Source organism: Callithrix jacchus, chromosome 8, assembly GCF_049354715.1.
Source record: "Callithrix jacchus isolate 240 chromosome 8, calJac240_pri, whole genome shotgun sequence".
Taxonomy (NCBI): domain Eukaryota; kingdom Metazoa; phylum Chordata; class Mammalia; order Primates; family Cebidae; genus Callithrix; species Callithrix jacchus.
Window position 1 is genome coordinate 10,350,885 of NC_133509.1, and position 19,084 is coordinate 10,369,968.

At 37.6% G+C, this 19,084-nt stretch overlaps 1 protein-coding gene across 6 annotated transcripts in view; it reads left to right on the forward strand.

The window, feature by feature from the left end:
- The window catches only part of USP3 (ubiquitin specific peptidase 3), an 83,365-nt gene that overhangs the window by 22,458 nt on the left and 41,823 nt on the right, over window positions 1-19,084 (forward strand). For 4 of the 6 annotated variants that reach the window (XM_054240450.2, XM_054240451.2, XM_035258802.3 and 1 more), the window contains exons 2-3: window positions 7,364-7,424; window positions 11,478-11,609. In XM_054240450.2, coding sequence (XP_054096425.1) covers window positions 7,364-7,424; window positions 11,478-11,609 — 193 coding nt within the window. Of the gene's footprint in view, window positions 1-7,363; window positions 7,425-8,509; window positions 8,628-11,477; window positions 11,610-19,084 lie in introns of those variants that run through there. The other 2 variants (XM_078333336.1, XM_035258803.3) reach the window with 2 other exon arrangements.

The following is a 19,084-nucleotide window of genomic DNA, read 5'->3' on the forward strand; positions in this document are numbered from 1 at the left end:
TGCTTTGGCATGTTGGCACTTGCTTCTTGCAGTTTGATTTCTTCTTTTCTGGATTACATTTTGGCTCAGTTCTTGCTCTCTTTTTGTGACCTCACCAGCTCCTCCCCCTAATAATTTCAGGGGACTTAAGTTAGAAGAGACTTCTGAACTTTTAGTATAGAATAGGCTTGTGAACATGCAGCTGAGAGGATTTGTGGTTTACAGAAGATGATATGTTTTGCTCTTAAGCATCTAAAAATATTTCATTTGGAAGGTAACTTTAGGTCCTTCTGGAATATATTTTTACTTGTATGTACTGGAATGTTCATAGAATTTTTATGATGATACTGCGCTATCCTCCAGTTTTAAGAGGAGTAACACTATTGATACTTTCATGGTGTATGTGTGTTAATAACTACTGCAAAGTTTGAAAATTTTTATTGTAATATTACAAATCTAAAGAGTCATGATCTTGGATTTTGATTTAACTTTCCACTTATGCTTAAACATTTAGAGTAAGTTCATTTTCTTAGGACAACTTTATAATATTAGTATCTTTAAAACACTTTAATTTTTATCATAAAAGAAATAATGCTTTTTTAAAAACTTTAAACAGTATAGTGGCTTCTATCTACATCTCATTCCTTTTACATAACTGATAACAGCTACTTCCAGACTTTAAAAAATGTATATGCAGGTATGTAATACATATATAGACTCAGAGACACATAGCATGTTATCTTTTTAAAACAAAAGTTTTAGTCTCCTGGATGACTGCTTTGCAACAACCTGTGCCTTGAAACACTCTGAGTTTAATTTCCAGCTCTATCACTTACTACTTTAGCAAGTTATATTACTGCTCTGTGCCTCATTTTTCTCATCTGTAAAACAGGCCAAATAAGGGGATTGTAGAGGATTAAATAGCGCCTGTATGTAGCACACTGTATGTACTATATAAGTGTTAACTAAAAGAAAATGAACTTGCTGAAAAAACATAGATGTTTCCTTATGGGTTGCTAATAGTTTTAGAGTGTTGCACTTTAAAACCTGTGTAGAGTGGTGGTTTCTGAGTTTCACTGTTGTAGCAGCACATTTGTCGCTGATGATGTTGAACAGCGATGCCCCGTACTTCCCACACCCTTGTTGCAGTGAGTTGCTGTTACTGATGGGCAGTGTGGTGTGGTAGGAATGTGTTTGCGTCTCTGGGATAATGGGAGGCAGGAAAAAAACCTCAAAACCACTGGTTTAGAAAATTATTCTATAGTAGCAGCTAATCTTTTTGTTAAGCCTTTTACGAGACTTAGGCAGAAAGTAGAATTGGAAGGATTTTATTTATGGGGGAGGATTATATGATTGTTTCATCTAACTTTTGCCAGTACTTAAGTTCTTTAAATTATTTTGTTTTGGGGCAGGATCTTGGTCTGTCACCCAGGAGTGCAGTGGTGTGATCTTGGCTCTCTGCAGCCTTGACTTCCTGGGCTCAAGGGATTCTCCGCCTCAGCCTCCAGAGTAGCTGGGACCACAGGTGTGCACCACCATGCCTGCCTAATATTTTTTTTTAATTTTTAGTAGAGATGGGGTTTCCCTGTGTTGCCCAGGCTGGTCTCAAACTCCTAGGCTCAAGCAATCCTCTCACCTGGGCCTCCCAAAGTTCACAGGTGTGAACCACTGTGCCCAACATATTCTTTTAACGATTTTATAAATATAGGGAACATGGTCATCACCTGCTCTTCATTTTACACTAAAGAAATAGGACCCAGAATGGTAGTGATGTTCTGTCTTCTGTAGCTAGTAATGGTAGACCCAGAATTAGAATCCCAGTCACCTGATCCTCACCTTTCTGACATCTTGAGAAGATAAAGACCCTTTTCTTCCAACTGAAACATCTGGTGAATAATGGATGCACTATAAACAGCTTACCTGTCAGTACTGTCTGCTTAAACTATTCTGTGTAGAGACAGTGATGAGGTTGTGTAATGAGCAGTCATGTATGATGTTTTGTCCAAAAGTTTAGAATTCCAGACTTGTTGGTAGGCTTCGAATATCAAATATCCTCTATATGAGATTGTATGTATACTAAGATGATGTTGAAGATCAGTGGCTAGGTGTGAATAACCTTATATTCAGTGTGGATGTGCTTTTTTTGTAAGAACTCCTTGTCTTGTGAACATTACCTGAAAAGAATCATGTGTAACTAGGCTTCTTTAGATGCAGAACTTCCTGGTTTTCTGCTCCAGTCTCTCTTGATAAAGGACCATCCTGCTCTTCCTTTCAGAAGTAGAGCATAGACTAAACCACTGCTGGCTTCTAGATCACTTAGATGCCTTTGTGTGCCTTTGATTCTCATCTGGTTTTCAGGAGAGTTAAAGGTTTAGGTGGTTTTAGGAGGAAGATTTGAGTCCGAAGCACGTTTTAGAGGCTGGGGCTCTTCCCACCCTCTCCACGGCCCAGCATATGCGATAGCTTCTATCTTCTGGTGAATGGCTCTAGCTCAGGAGAGCTCCAGACAAGGGGGCCCTCCTGCCAACTTGAAGAATTTGTGGCTGAGGTGAGAACAGGGACGAAGGAAGATTCTGAAGCCATAGCTGAAGAGGAGGCAGTGAAAGGAGCCTAGTTAGTGCCAGCCCCTGGGCTGAGAGATGAGACACTGTGGTCAGGAGTGGAAGAATCCAAGCAAACTGGAGAAATTTGCTGGAGGACAGGGTATCTTGGTTTGAGGAAATTTTACAATCTGAGTAAAAGATGAGTTTCACTTAAGAGACTCTAAATCACGCTGCTGTGGCCAAGTGTACAGTGTAAGAAATAAATTACATGGCTTCCTTTTCCGTGACATCACCTTGAAGTGTAATTGGGTGTATTAAAAAGCCCTTATAAATTCCCAGATTTAACTTTTTGAGCTTTCACAAGGGTCTGTCCCTATCACCCTTTCTCTCAAGTACCAGCATTTAAGATTTAAAAAAAAAAAAACAAAAGAAAACTTTGGCTTAATATTTTTGTGTTTTGCTGAATAGATACTATATTCAGAGCCTAAAAATGCTTTTATTGACTGGTTTTATTGTGTGAGCATGTGTATAAGTATGTGTGTATATGAGTATTTCAGCTATATTATGTTTCATTTGGGGCTTTACAGACAACCCTGGAAACCTTCAATACTGTTTCCATGAGAAGTGTGTTTATCGTACAGATAAACTTTTGAATCTCATCTATCTATAAATTGAAACTACCTTTTGTAATAAGATAGTCCTCCTAAAGATGATTAAAATAAATGGTTTTCAGATTATCTGTAGTATTCTTTTATTTGTACAATTCTGTTCTATTCTTAACAATAACTGAGAGTTTAATTGAAAGCCAGTGTTTATCATTCTATTGTATATTTGTTTTGTGTACGTTAAAGCTTCTTAATTTGGACGAAGCATGTATAAACAGAGTGAATATTCCCCAAAGCAGTGCCATTTATTGGCTTCAGAATCATAAATACCCTATCCTCTGTATCTTTCTAGACTTCACATGTTTGTCTGGTGTGACTGATTATGCCCTCAGAGAGTTCTGTATGTTGCCCAGGCTGTCCTCAAACTCTAGGCTCTAGTGATTCTTCTGCCTTAGCCTCCCAAGTAGCTGGGACTACAGATGCAGTCACTGCCACACTTGGCAGGTAGTAACATGGGTTTTTTTTTTTTTGGAGATATATTAAAAGGCACAGTCCACAGTTACTTGTTTCCCATGATTTTGAAAGTCAGTACTTTATTTCCTTTTACTTTCTCTCATCCTTAAGTATCTGTCTGTCTAATTGATGCACAATTCTCATAAAATGAACCGTCTTAAAGTGAGCTAAATTCGGTGGCATTTAGTATATCCACAGTTGTTTTGCAACTGTCTAGTTCCAAAACATTTTTATAACCCCGAGATAAACTCTATATCAATTTAGCTGTTACTTCCCATTCTCTTGACCCCCTCAGCCTTAGAGTTTTTTTTTTCTAAAATTTGTAATTTATTTGAGAAATTTAAAAAAATGAACAAAGCCCTGTGAGATAATTGATATTATAAGACTAGCTTTATGGCCAGGTGCAGTGGCTTATGCCTGTAATCCCAGCACTTTGGGAAGCCGAGGTGGGTGGATCACGAGGTCAGAGGATTGAGACCATCCTAGCTAACATGGTGACACCCTGTCTTTACTAAAAATACAAAAAAAAAAAACAAAAACAAGAAAAACCCAGTCATGGTGGCATGCGCCTATAGTTCCAGCTACTTGGGAGGCTGAGGGAGGAGAATCTCTTGAACCCAGGAGGCAGAGGTTGCCGTGAGCTGAGATTGCGCCACTGCACTCCAGCCTGGGCGACAGAGCAAGACTCCGTCTCAAAAAGGCTAGCTTTATAATACACTGTTCTGAATGAAGATATGTGTTCATGTAACTTAAGTGGGGAAAAGGAGATCACAGTACCCATGTACTGTGGGTAGCTTTATAATCCTAAAGTGAGGAAGAAAGGAACACTTGGTAGGAAACAGATTCAAAGCAGAGTCACAGGTATTCTACTCTAGATTCCTTTTTCCTTGTACAAAGGAGTAACAAAATCCTCCATAATTAAAAAAATATCTCTGGGTAGTTAAAAACTTGGGCCTAGGCCAGGTACAGAGGCTCATACCTATAATCTGGGCACTTTGGGAGGCTGAGGCATGGAGGATTGCTTGAGTTACGGGTTTAAGACCAGTCTGGGCCACATAATGAGACCCTGTCTCTACCAAAAACGAAAAACAGAAAATTAGCCAGGCATGGTGACGGTTGCCTGTAGTCCCTGCTACTCTGGAGGTGGAGGTTGAAGGATCAGTTGAGCCTCTGAAGCGGAGGTTGCAGTGAGCTGTGATGCCACTGCCTTCCAACCTGGGCAACAGAGTGAGAGACCCTTTCTCAAAAGAAAACAAAAATACAACCTTGGGCCTAAACTTATTATTGTAACATAATTATTTCAGGATAATGTTAAACTATAACAATTTTTTTCTCCCAGATTTACAGTCTATCCATCTGTCTATCTGTCATTCTGTCCATCCATCCATCTGACTTTTTTTTTTTTTTTTTTTTTTGAGGCACAGTTTGCTCTGTCACCCAAACTAGAGTGCAGTAGTGCAATCATGGCTCACTGCAGCTTACCTTCCTGGGCTCACCTTTCTGGGTTGAATTGATCCTCCTACCTCAGCCCCCTGAGTGGCTGGGACCATAAGCACGTGCCACCACACCTAGCCAATTTTTGTATTTTTTGTAGAGATGGGATTTCACCATTTTACCCAGGCTGGTCTCGAACTCCTGGACTCAAGCAATCTGCCTGCCTCATCCTCCCAAAGTATTGGGACTGCAGGCATGCGTCCAGGCACCTGGCCCCAGTGTTTCTTAATATTTACTAAGAGAAGAAAGCCTCCCTGGAGAAACAAAATACTAATATTCATAATATCTTAGTACTCCAAATCATACCTCAAACCATGCATAGCTGTTCAAGTAAGTCATGTACTAGTTTTTATTTTGTAAAATAGATTTTATTGAGCTTTCTCTTCAATCTAGAAACATCGTATTCTCATTGCTGTAAGGCAGACATCACAGGGGAGTACAAATAAGAAGCCAGCGGTCTCCCTCCCAATAGTCTTCTAGGTATCTGCCTAAAATATTTGTTTTAACAGTTTGGTAGGTATTCTTCCACACCTTTCTGTCATGCAGTTTACATGTAATGTAACAAAATTGGACCCAGGTTAGTAAAAAAAAGCCTTCATTGCCTTCAAGGATGACCCTGATAGTGAGTGTAAATATGTGAATGCACTAAGAAAAAGGAAGGCCTTTGGCAACTAGAAGGGTGTGTCACCACTCAAAGCTTTCACGTTCACAACTAACGTTCCGCACTGGCCAACCTGTAGAGTCTCTCAGGCGGATATCGGTGTGTTCTCCTGTTCTCACCTCCTGTCCCCTCTTCATACAAATACAGGCTGAACATAGTCAAAGATTTACTTAACTCACTAATGAGGGAACCAGTAGGATGGTAAAGCTGGCTCCCAAGAGTAATTGGGAACTGAGTGTGTATAGACAGTGAAGAAAAAGCACTGAAATAACATTGCTAAGCTAGATACAAAATTGGTTAATATCTTACAGGGTAGGATAGTATAACTGTAACCTTTGGAGTCTGCTGGGCAATGTCATAGAATTTGGGTGCTAGTAAGTAAACAGGTCAGTGGTACTATAATTAACTCTCTTTGGGAGGGGCTGTTAAACAGCGTTTCAGTACACGTTGAAAGGGCTTACAGTTCTCCATTCACCTTATTTTCAGTTTTGGTAATTTTTTTTTTAACAGTGAGAAAGGCCTGTTGTAATATGGGATGAGGCACGACAAATGTGGGTAGAGACCAGATCTTGGAAGAGATTGATATCCTAAACTAAGAGATTTAAACGTTCTCTTCCACAGATGTTTATTGAGCATCTACAACATTCCAGGTAGTTGTTATGATCCTGTGTGGTTGTGCTTCAGTGCCCCTCCCATGCCTCTAGGAGGCTGACTAGCGGTTCTCTAGGGGTTGTATCAGGAAGTCACCTGGGAAGCTACTTTTCACAAAATATACATATTATTTTCACTTCTTTCCCCACTCCGACAAAGATATCGTTGAGTAGAACACAGGTGTTTTCAAAAAGCTTTCCAGGTGATTTTGATATCCCTCCCTTTTGAATATCATCGTTACTTACATAGGACTTACTGAAAAATGAATGAGTAGACAGCAAGCAAAATTTTAATCGATATTTCATTTCCATACTCCTACTTGCTTGCCCCATCACTATAATACATAAACTAAAATAATTAATGTCTTGATTATACCATCAGCAAGAATCATGTGCAGTTACATATTATGCAACTAAGAATTACTTTGGGAAAACTAGGCTTAGACTTCCTAATTGTAACCTTACGTCGTGCCTCTTAGTAAATAAACTGAAAGAGTTGTCATTTATAGTGGTGTTTGACCTACATGGCAAAGACATGTGGTTAAAAGACTAGACTTTAAGAAAATGTTTTTAATGGGAAAATAGGCTGTCGTTAAGTTGTCGAAGACTGTGGCAAAGGGAATAAGTAATAGAAGAGACAAGTGCGTATGTGTTTAATGTGGTTAAGCTGTTTGAGTCAGCAATTAAAATGAGCCCCTGTTGTGGACATGCATTTACTAGTTTTTATTTTGTGAAATACAACTTTTCAGTATAACTTAAATAGGCGGCCATTTTGTGCAAATGCATTCACAAAGCACGGATTTGCAACTTGGCACTCCTACACAGCCATGGAATTTTTAACTTAATCACAGGAAGATGGGGAGAAATTGGGAAATAACATGATACAATTGGTATATTGTGTATTTTTCTTTTTATTAGTGTGCCGGTCCAACAAAAGCCCTTGGGTCTGTTTGACTTGTTCAAGTGTCCACTGTGGAAGGTAGGTGACATACTTCTTACTTGACTGCCCTGTTTGCTTTTTAAAATTTGTGTTTAAGCATTCTGTCAGTTTTATTGATTTGGATTTAGTACCATTGTTAATCAGTACATAATGCTCTGTAGGACTTCCTTCTCCAGTTGAACCCCTTTGTTCTGTGATAGGACAGGGAAAACATCTAGGGGAGAAAAACTCTTCATATTGAAGAAGAAGTTTGATGATCAAGACAACCTGCTAGTAATATTTGAGTGGAAAGATGAGCTAAGGGAATTCTTGAAGTACAATTCACCTAATGGTTGTTTTTTAAACCTTTTATTAGGGTAAAATTTAAGCACATACAAACATAGAGATAGTATATGTAATTGAACCACATGTTCCATTCACCCAGCGTCAACAGTTATCAACACGTGGCCGTCTTTTTCACCTGTTACCCACCCCATCCCCACCTCTGACATTTGAATCAAATCCCAGGTATGATATCATTCTTCTGGGAAAGAAAAAAACGCTGAAAATATTTACAGATAAGGGAATTCCTTTTGAAAATGATCTGTGTGGAGTTTTCATTATTAATTCCTGTCTAAGATATACCAAATTTTTATTGTTCCATTAAAACACTACTTTCTTTGGACAACATCTTCTATCTCACTCCACCCTGTTTAAACCTGAGTGTTTCTTCCCAGTTCTTGGCCTCAAAATAATGTTATTTAAATAGTAATTCTCCTAGCACAAACTCAAGTAAATATTTTCTGTGTTTTTTTGCCTGATAGCAGCACATTTATTTCTACTGCTCTTCTAGCTTAGAAAATCTACTTTGAATTTACTTTAGAAATTAATAGCTGAGCAGTAAGGAAATGAGAAATAAAACTCAGTCCCATAGGCTGACATTTATATTGTATTTACCTGGAATATTTCCCCTTTGTTGTTTTTAAATCCTCCTTGCATGAAGAGAGCGTCTTTATTTGTTCAGTCAAGTTTTGATTTTTCACATTTTGAATCTTGGAATTATTTTTTCCATGTGCACTTAAGAGTACTTTTGGAAAATGTTAACTGCATTTCTTAATTGTGGCTGTTGTGGTTTTGAAATCTCTAGGATTTGGGGAACCTGAAAATACTTTGTACAGATAACTTTTTTTTAAAAAAGAAGAAAAGTAGAAGCACTTAAATTCTGCACTTGAAGAGACAGATTCCTCTCCTAGATTTTGAGAGGTGAGAATTATAATCCAATAAAATTTATGTAGTTCTGTTCTCCGGATGTCTCATAGTGCTCTACAAACTAAATCTTGATGGTCATGTGCCCGTCAAAAGACCTGACAAGCTCAAAGATTAGAGATTAACGTTCTTAAAGCAAACAACAAACTAAAGCAGGTTTTGGAAACATAAATTGAAAAATTTCTTGACTCTGCAGGTGGACTGTTACCAGTTGCAAGCAAGCTTAAATTTAGAAGTTTGGCATGATTTTGGAGAAACGTGACTAAGTAGATTAAACAAAAAACTCACAGTAGCCTGAATTTGGATCTCCATTTTAGGAAGCTGATTGGTTAATATTCTTTTATCATGTGATCCCGGGTGTCGATTGCCAAATTTATTGATTTTTTTTCTGGTAATTTTAGGCTGCTTCTCTTTAGGGAAGTCATAAAGTGAATATTCTTCCCACTAGGAAATATAGTTTATCAGTAGCATATATAAGTTATAAATTCTGTTGGTCTTCATGACCTCTTCCCATTTAAGTTATTTTTCAAATTTTTGTGATTGTTAGAAATTTGTGACATGTAAGAAAATTTTTCCTCTTGTGCTGTTGACCAAAATATCTAGTTAAAATCCAAAACTAGTTAAGGAAATCTTTAATTTCGTATTAGCTAGTGTATACAAAACTGTGAACCTCTTTGACTAATGATGTATTTGGGCATTAGGCAAAACATTGCTAATCTTAAATATCGTCAGTAATCATACTTCTTACTTTATCTCTGGTATGCACTGGAACTATTTAAACATCTACGTTTGGAAACTACAGAGTTGTAGTTAAATGAACTATATGTACTATGTAAAGATGTTGAGTTCTCAAAAATTTGCAGGTGGTAATGACTCGTTCAGTATTATTACTATGGCAATGAATTAGTTATTTTTTATGATCGAGTACTATATACATATATGATAAGAATAGGTAATTAATATGATTAGTTATTGAACCTATATGATGTCTTAGAGTTTACCTTTTATTTATATTTATTTACTTAATTCTTTTTTGGACAAAGTCTTGCTCTGTTGTGTAGGTCGGAGTGCAATGGGGTGATCTCGGCTCACTGCAACCTTCACTGGAAGCCTCCTGGGTTCAAGTGATTCCTGTGCCTCAGCCTCCCAGGAGCAGGATTATAGGCATGAGCCACCACACCTGGCTAATTTTTGTATTTTTAGTAGAGACAGGGTTTTGCCACGTTAGCCAGGCTGGTCTTGAACTCCTGACCTCAAGTGATCCGCCTGACTTCGCCTCCCAAAGTACTGAGATTACAGGCATGAGCCACTGTGCCAGGCCTTACCTTTTGTTAAATAGTGTTTCTTGACCTATACAGTTACATGTTATCTTGAAATATGTGCTACATGTGCCCGCTTCCTAAGCAATTGTTTGGATTCTGACTAAATGGTAGGTAAGCATAGAAGTAAGAATGCTAATAAAATCATTGCTAGCATTCATCTGTTATGAACTTTGGATTAGCTAATCACCTAACCCATGAAACACAAAGTACTATTATGTCCATTTTATAAATGAGAAAACAAGCACAGAGAGGTTAAATAATTCATCTAAGCTCTCATGGCCAGGATGTGATAAATCCTACTTTTGAACCCAGGTAGTCTAGTTTTCGAGCGTATCCTCTTAATCATTAGTTGACTATGAAATTCATTATAGTACACTTTTGTGGACAAAGGACTCAGGTATATGCAAAAGTGTAAAGTACAGTGAACAAACGGAGAAAGAATGTGATCACATTCTGAGTTGAGGTTAATAGTGCTTGGAATGTGCACAGTTTTCCTGAGTAGAGGGGCTAGGTTTGAAATTGATCTTTCCCACTTACCATAACTATCCTACTTTCCCCAAGGTAAGTGTTCCTGGTGCAGTTGAGGTGCCTCATGATGAAAATCTCGTCTAGCTCTGCATCTGTTTATTCTGGAACCATTTAAACAACATTTGTTTTGACTGAGTTTTCAAGTAGGCCTTGCCTTCTACAAATTGGCTGCTTTCTAGGAACTGGGAAATGTTCCGTCTTAAGGGTGTTCACATTGGTGGTCAGTGACAGAATTGTGCAGTCTCTAGATGAAGATGTAGATGAATTTTGGTGTACACCATGTGCATATGGAGGCTTATTTCAGTTTCATTGTGCTTGCTGTAATACAATGATTGATTAAATCTGAGTTGGAATGTGTTACAGAATTTTTAGGAACATAACTTTTGATTATCTTTGTTCATGTAGAGAAATAGCAGTTTTTATAAGCTTAAGGTGATTTGTGTTTTGTTTGGATTACCTCTAAACAAACATTTTTCCATATAATTGAAGCTGATTATTTAGGCATTCAAATAAAGGACTGGAAGCCATATTGATGAGAGAGAACATTGTCCTGTTTCTCTGACTCTCACACTTTCTGTTAAGTAGCAGCCTGAGCAGAGCCTACAACCCTGTGGGAAGTGGCTGAGTAATTTTGTTGTCTTTGATAATAGCCCGATTTGGGGGTTAGTGGTCTGAGAGAAAAAAAAAAAAAAAAAGCTATAGTGAAAGCAGCAGCAGAGGAGTTTATAAATAATATCTATGGTATTGAAACTGATTTGCATAGATTATGCCTTTCCTTGCCTGGGCCTACTCTTGTATATAGTTAAAAGTTGACTCTAGTATTTGGTTGCAAAAAAAAGAGCATATTTTGAGTATTCAATTTAATAAGTCATTACATGATTGACTGCTGTTACAGGATTTCTTTCTTATTTTTATTTGATTAACATTTAATTTTATTATCTCTTACTCTAATTTCCAAAGCAATATTTAAAGTAAATTTTTGTTTGGTTTTTGTAAGGTACGTGAATGGCCATGCAAAAAAACATTATGAAGATGCGCAAGTACCCTTAACCAACCATAAGAAATCAGAAAAGCAGGATAAAGCTCAGCACACAGTATGTATGGATTGCAGTAGCTACAGCACCTACTGGTAAGTTAACGTTTTCTGGAAATAGTATTTCTTAATATGTGTGTGCAAGTGTGCTCTCCTCCCTTCCCCAGTCTCTAAGCCAGTTACTATTGCCATTACCTCCTTTAAGTCCTTTTAGGATTCATGAGGGACTGGAGCCATCAGGAACGCCTATCTTTATTCATTCAGATTTCACTTTGCATTATTCCCTTCAACTTCTGGCCCTCGTCGTCTTTCCCAACTCCTGTTCCTCATCCATCTTAGCTTCAGGGAAATATTTCTATTTATTTGTTGTTGTTCGTTATAATTTCTTTTTCTTGTGTTATTTTAGATTGGATAATAATGTGGTAACCCATGTTCAAAAGAACTGAACAAACCCATGTTCCTACTGTTCCCTGTCCAGTTAACATTTTTGTCATATAATCTTAAAAATTTTAACTGCTTTATTTAAAAAAAAAATTGTTCTGACAGTCTCCCTTCTCCCAGTGTAGTTCCACTCCCCTCTTTTACTTCCCCAAAAGTGAGTATCAAGAATTTGGTATGTAACTTTACAGCTTTTTTTTTTTTTTTTTTTTTTTTTTTTTGAGACAGCATTTTGTTCCTGTTGCCCAGGCTGGAGTGCAATGGCACAATCTCAGCTCACTGCAACCTATGCCTCCTGGGTTCAAGCGATTCTCCTGCCTCAGCTTCCCGAGTGGCTGGGATTATAGGCATGCGCCACCATGCCCGGATAATTTTTGTCTTTTCAGTAGAGACTGGGTTTCTCCCTGTTGGTCAGGCTGGTCTCGAACTCCTGATCTCAGGTGATCCACCCGCCTGGGTCTCCCAAAGTGCTGGGATTACACGCATGAGCCACTGTGCCTGTTGCTTTTATTTTTTTTAAGTATCTCATCCTTTAAAAAGAGGTTGGCAACAGGTCCTGTTCTCTCTTTGTAATATAATATTCATGTCTATGTCATATAAATGACAATAAAATAGTTACCTGTTTTTGGGACTACTCAGAACTAGGTTATTTAGATTGTGAGTGATGCTTAGTGATCCATATCCATTTGGTTATGCTCAAAGTATATTTTGCAGTTTTAACTTTGGTATGAAGCAGATTTCTTTCTGTGACTAGTAAATTACGATGAATAATTCTTGTTTTAATCAGTTTGCCCTTGATTCAAAAGGTTGTTGACCTTAAAGGTGGGGGGTGGGGATAAGCCATTTACAGGATCACTTTGGAGATATTTTTTATTGCCAGACGGCCCTTGAATGTTACATGAAGGCATTACTGGGTAGAGATGTGGATTTAGATAAGTCCAGATACCACTTTTAATTCACTTTCTACTGAAGTGATGTGAGAATCCTTTCTACATTGCCTTTAGTCAATAACTGTATCATAGGAAGGTGCCCATCAAAAGGAGGAAGAAAGAGTCAGTGGTTTGTCAGGTCTTTTACATTTTTACAGGTTCAACGCCCTTAAATTTTGGCTATTGAATAACAACTTAAGGGTTAAACAGTCAGATCACTACTGTTTTTAGTGATCCTTTGTATGGAAGGTGTCCAGACCTGGAGAGAGCGAAGCTAGAGGCATGCGAAGATTTCAGTAAAAAATGAAAATCTTCCCAAGATTTTCACACAAGAATTAGCGCTCAGTTTATTATTTGCCGTTGTGAAACACTCCTACCAAAGTTAAGCATTAGCCAGGCAGTTAAAGTGTTTGCATTCCTCTTCCCCTCAGGCTTTTTTCTCCCCTTTCCCTCAGGAAACTTACATACTAGAGTGATGTGGCTACCTAATTTGTAGAACTGTGTTTCTGTGTATTTGTATTTCTGCTTTAGACAACAGAGATTAACATCATTCTTGAAGTATCTGTCTGACCTTGTCATGGGTCACGTTGAGAACATTGGTTCTTGATTTTCAGTTAGCAATGTGAATGAATTGCTTAATGCGGTACTTCGGAAATACAGTTAAATCGCTATATGCTATACCAAGTTGCTGCTGTTGTCTTGATGTTGATCAGATTCTGAGGAAACTAACTCTTTAAGAAAATTTTAAGAATTACCTTGATGGAGTGGAGTTACATTCAAGGCCCTTAAAAATGTAGATTATGTATTTTAATGTCTTTATATATTGCATTTTAGGGGCGTATTTTATTGACTAGAAATGGGAATTGAATTGGTTTTATATAGCTATGGTCTGCGAAAGTATTGTCATTTCATGGCAGAATTGGAATTACATGGAAAATCTTCAACCTTGGGGAGTATAGTCTGTGATGGAGTCTTCTTGGCCAATTGCCAGGCTTTTGTGTGAGGTTGTACAGAGCTGCACGTGTACGGACACCCAGAGCTGCTGCATTCAGGAAGGGAGCTGCAGCTGGTCGCATTATCGTCTCATTTGTGGTTTTTAGAACAAAATGCCAGGGAATCATCCGGTAGCATTACACTAATGGCCTAAAAAATCTGTGATAGTTGTAAATTGATGAAGATGTAGTTTAAATTAACATTCCTTCCACACCTCACTGTGATGAAGAAACAGAGATTTTCTCTTTCTGTGTTGTGTGCGTGTGTGTGTGTTGTGTACGTGTGTGTGTGTTGTGTACGTGTGTGTGTGTTTTCCAGTGCCCTTTGGTAGTAATTTTACTTCAGTTGCTTGTACACTAATTCACTGTAGTTAGACTGAATGATTAATTTCAGAGGTGAAACATCGGTGCATCAGGTTTTACATGTTTGATGACACGTATCTTGACTAAAGTCAAAGCCTCTTCTGCAGTGTGCCCTGTGCCCTGGAGAAGTTATATTCTGAGGCTTGCATTTCTTCTTTCCCTACTTCCCCCTTGCCAGGTGTCCCTCCCCTGTGTTTGGAATCCTTCATGAAGTTATCACTGAACTCTTCTCTTCCTTTCAGCTCCAGTTGTAGCTGGACGTAATCTTTCCTGCACTCAAAGCTCTTGGAATACTTGTAATTTCCTGCTGTATGTTATTTGTAAATGTCCTTGGGGACTGCAGACACCATATCTCAGATCTTTATATTCTTCCTAGTATGCAGTGTCTGGTGCAGAGTAGGCAACATATGTTTGAAAGACTGAATTGTGTTAACTGTCTTTCAGAAATGGGGAAGGTTACACCAAGTCTATAATACTGTGTCCTCTGATCATCTTGAAAGACTAAAGAGCCACAGAACATTTTTCCTGCAGAAGACTTAAATCATTATATAGGTGAACTACTTCATTTCCCTCTCTACCTTGTTGTAAGCAGGGGTCCAGAGAGGATGCATGCATTAACCAGGCAGAACAGTATAAATCAGGTTACTGTTTCATAAGAGAGAAAGCAGTGCCGAAAGGAATGATTCTTATTTGACACAAACCCACTTCTTAAGGAGATAAACAGATTAACAGGGAAGTGAACGGTAAATTAAGATTTTGATGAAAATAAAAATCTTTCCAAGATTTCACATGAGATCTAGTATTTAGTGTACTATTTGTTAAGTAGTATTTCATTCACTTCCATCCCAATTTCCCTTCCCTAACCAATACAAATGGAATTGTATGTGGTATACACTATTGTGATTGAGCAGAAACAGGAACTGTGATTTTTTTATGCAGGTAGACCTTTGGAGTTAATAGATTTAAAATAATGAGCCAGCCAATAATTTTTTGACATCTCACATAGTCTTGTCAACTTTGATATCCTTATCAATAATAGCTGAAGTTTTGAGAATGAAGAATTAGGAATATTAAAAGTATATTCCTTCAGGGCAGGCAATGTTTTAAAGCATCCTTTCAAGTGAAGAAATATGAAATGTGAATCATTTGTCTAGAAAAGAGACTTTCGTTTCAAATTTTAAGCACTTGTAATAAATAGCAATTTTAATTAAAATGAACAGAAAGCTTTATTTGTGAGTTTAAACAGATAATGAATCATTTTGTACAGCAATTGTGATTAAAAATTTTAACAGGAAAAAATTTTTAACTGTTCTTATAAACTATTTGGACACAAATTTTTAGTGTAAAAAATTAGACAGCAGGGAGGATTTTGTTTATTTAAAGACAATATTTTCGGCTGGGCATGGTGGCTCACGCCTGTAATCCCAGCACTTTGGGAGGCCAAGGCAGGCAGATCACGAGGTCAGGAGATCAAGACCATCCTGGTTAACATGGCGAAACCTCGTCTCTACTAAAAATACAAAAACTTAGCTGGGCATGGTGGGATGTGCCTGTAGTCCCAGCTACGTGGGAGTCTGAGACAGGAGAATCGCTTGAACCTGGGAGGCAGAGGTTGCAGTGAGTCGAGATTGTACCACTGCACTCCAGCCTGGGCAACAGAATGAGATTCCATCTCAAAAAAAAAAGTGAAGTTTAAAAAGAATCTTTCTAATAGAGGTAGTGTAAACACATAAAAGGTTCTTCCTTAAGATGCTGGTACTTGTGTACTTTTAACAAAAGATGTGGGTTTGCTCTGTAGGTATTCTAATTTTTCATAATTGGTTTATTTGATGGCAGTGGATCAGAATTTAGAGGCAGCTGGATCACCAGAGGTCAGGAGTTTAAGACCAGCCTGGCCAACATGGTGACACCTCATCTCTACTAAAAGTGCAAAAAAAATTAGCTGGGTGTGGTGGCAGTCACGAGTAATCCCAGCTACTTGGGTGGCTGAGGCAGGAGAATCGCTTGAACCTGGGAGGTGGAGGTTGTGGTGAGCTGAGATTGATCTGTGGCACTCCAGCCTGGGCAACAGGAGTGAAATTCCGTCTCGAAAGAAAGAGAGAGAGAGAGAGAGAGAGAGAATAGATGAAGTCACTAGAATATCAGCTTCCTTTTATTTTAGTATTGCTGTCATTTATAATAAACCCAGAGGTCAGATTTGCCTGTAAATATCAAAATGTCATGAAAGTGAATGAAAAGGAGCTTGAAACTTAATGAAGGATCTGTCACTTTTTGAGGGGTATTTGTTGCATAGGTTTTATTTATTTATATATTTTTTGGTATTAATATGATTTACTGTATAAAGACAGCTTTGTAGCCAGTACATTAAAGGACTTGTTTGTTTACTCTTGCATAAAGAAAGGTTTCATTTGTATGATGATGCTTTCTTGTTTCAGATGAGTAAAGGATGGTTTGGTTTGGTTTGGGAATATTAGTTCTTCAAGGACATGATGTGGAAATCTTATGACTTGGGTAACTTCAATAGCACTAACAACAGGAATTGAAAAAAAAACTTAAAATTTTAAAGCTGAGAAATAAAGTGGTAGAGATTTTTCTCTGTCTTGGGTACGACGTGTTATTCAGTATGGTAGCAATTGAGCAATTAAATGTGGCTAGTGTGAAGAATTGAGTGTTTTTTGTTTTAATAAATACACATTTAAATACCCCCATATGGCTCGTAGCTACTTTTGGACAGTGCAGCCTCAAACTATTAACATTGAACATTAAGTATATTAATGTTATAAGCTTTCAAAATCTTAAGCTAGAAGTCTAACAGAAACTCCAAAAAGAAAATTAGCCAATTTTATGCATTAAAATACTGTAGTTGCAAATAACTATAACTTAAAGCAAATCTAACCCAGTAAGAAATGAAAAAGAAAAATTGTGTAATTACCAAGTAGAGTTAATTTCATCTGAGTTCTATGAATATATTCATGATTAAAGGGAACCCCAGTTTATCGTCCCATTAGAAGCAAAATATACATTTATAAATAGCCATTTCTCATTTTAGAAAACGAATAACATTGAAATAAAAGGAAACTTAAGCTATTATAGTTTGCCAAAAACCAGAAGGCAAACATCATATTCTAAATGATGAAATGCTAAGGCCATTTCTGTTTTATCAGAAACAAGACTAATACTTCCTGTCATCATTTACATGATCGTCACTATTATTAAGGATTGTTTTGGTAGCTCTAGCCATTGCAGTAAGACAGTAAATCAAATAATTGGCATAAATATTGGAAACAAAAAATTATTTCTACTTTCAAATTATATGATAGAATGGCTGGAAAGCCCAGGGGGACTCTAGTAAAAAACAGCAGCGAGGATTAAGAAGACGTTTTGGAAAGCTGATGTGTGAGAAACATACACAAACTAATAGGTTTGTCTTTATTAGTAGTCATCAGTTGAAAATGGAAATGACCAAGCAAAAATACTCAACAGAACGACAAAACTATTGGTTACACCTAGGGATAAACGTGTTAAAGAAAGGTACAGAGTGAAGGCAAGGACCCTCATTAGGAAAACTCGATACTGTAATAAGTAGTCCTTTTCTGCCTCAGTATTTACTTTCAAAATGTTCACTTGGGACAGAGCCTGGTTTACATGATGGTCCTCAAACATATTGTGAACAGTGTTAAAAAAACAACCAAAAAAACCTTTTACTCACTAAATGACGTTGGTTGAGAAGCTGCTATGTGCCAGGGAGCTAGTTTTTAGTGCAGAGGTCTGCACAATAACTCACTGGCAGTATGAGAAGAAAATTTAGAACGACTACACCTTCTTATTTGGGAGGGGGAAAAGAAAAGCTTTGTCACGTATTTAACACGTGCTGCCAGAGGGCTGTAGATTTGATGATTGTGTGCCATGCGCTACACACACTCTCCTAAATCGGCTTCACCTGTGGTGTCCTCACTCTGGTTACTTTGAGCATTTTTCATCATGTGTCTGCCTAGTTATATGGACTTCTCCTTCCATATAACATGTTTAGCCAAATGGGCACATGTTTTAAAAGATTTTAAACTGTAAGATAATGACGATGATGTAAACACGAGCGAGAAGAAGGCAAATGGACACATTTTCCTACTGTGCGCTTATTACACACATTACAGGATACAATTGTTAGCTCTCTAACACACACTAATAAGACCTGGTAAGTCGGACAAAATGTTTAAAAATTAACATAAAGATGATAGGAGATATGAGTCTATATTCACTGTCATTAATGTCAAACCTTTACCTTATATGTACATTGTGCTTTGAGAAATTATGACCAGGCATGGTGGCTTACATCTGTAATCCTAGCACTTTGGGAGGCCAAGACAGGAGGATCCCTTGAGCCGAGAAGTTCAAGACCAGCCCGGGCAACATAGGGAGACCCTGTCTTTAAAAAAAAAAAAAAAAAATTAGTTTAATAATAGTATGAAGATATTGTGAATAGCAAGACATTTAAAATAGTTTATTTCATCTCTAGCTCATTCTTTAAAAATTCCTCTTTTTTGTAATACATAATCTAGATTTACTTGTATATATAATTTATGAATATAAATACATATCTATACATATATATAGAGAGAGCGTAGTGGATACTCAGTTTTGTGGTTTATTTATTTTTTATTGTACTTTAGGTTCTGGGGTATACGTGCAGATCATGCAGGGTGGTTGCATAGGTATACACATGGCAAAATGGTTTGCTGCCTTCATCCCCCCATCACCCACATCTGGTATTTCTCCCCTCGTTATCTAAAAAGGCATATATAAAGAATAAGTGGGCCAGGCGCAGTGGCTCACGCCTGTAATCCCAGCACTT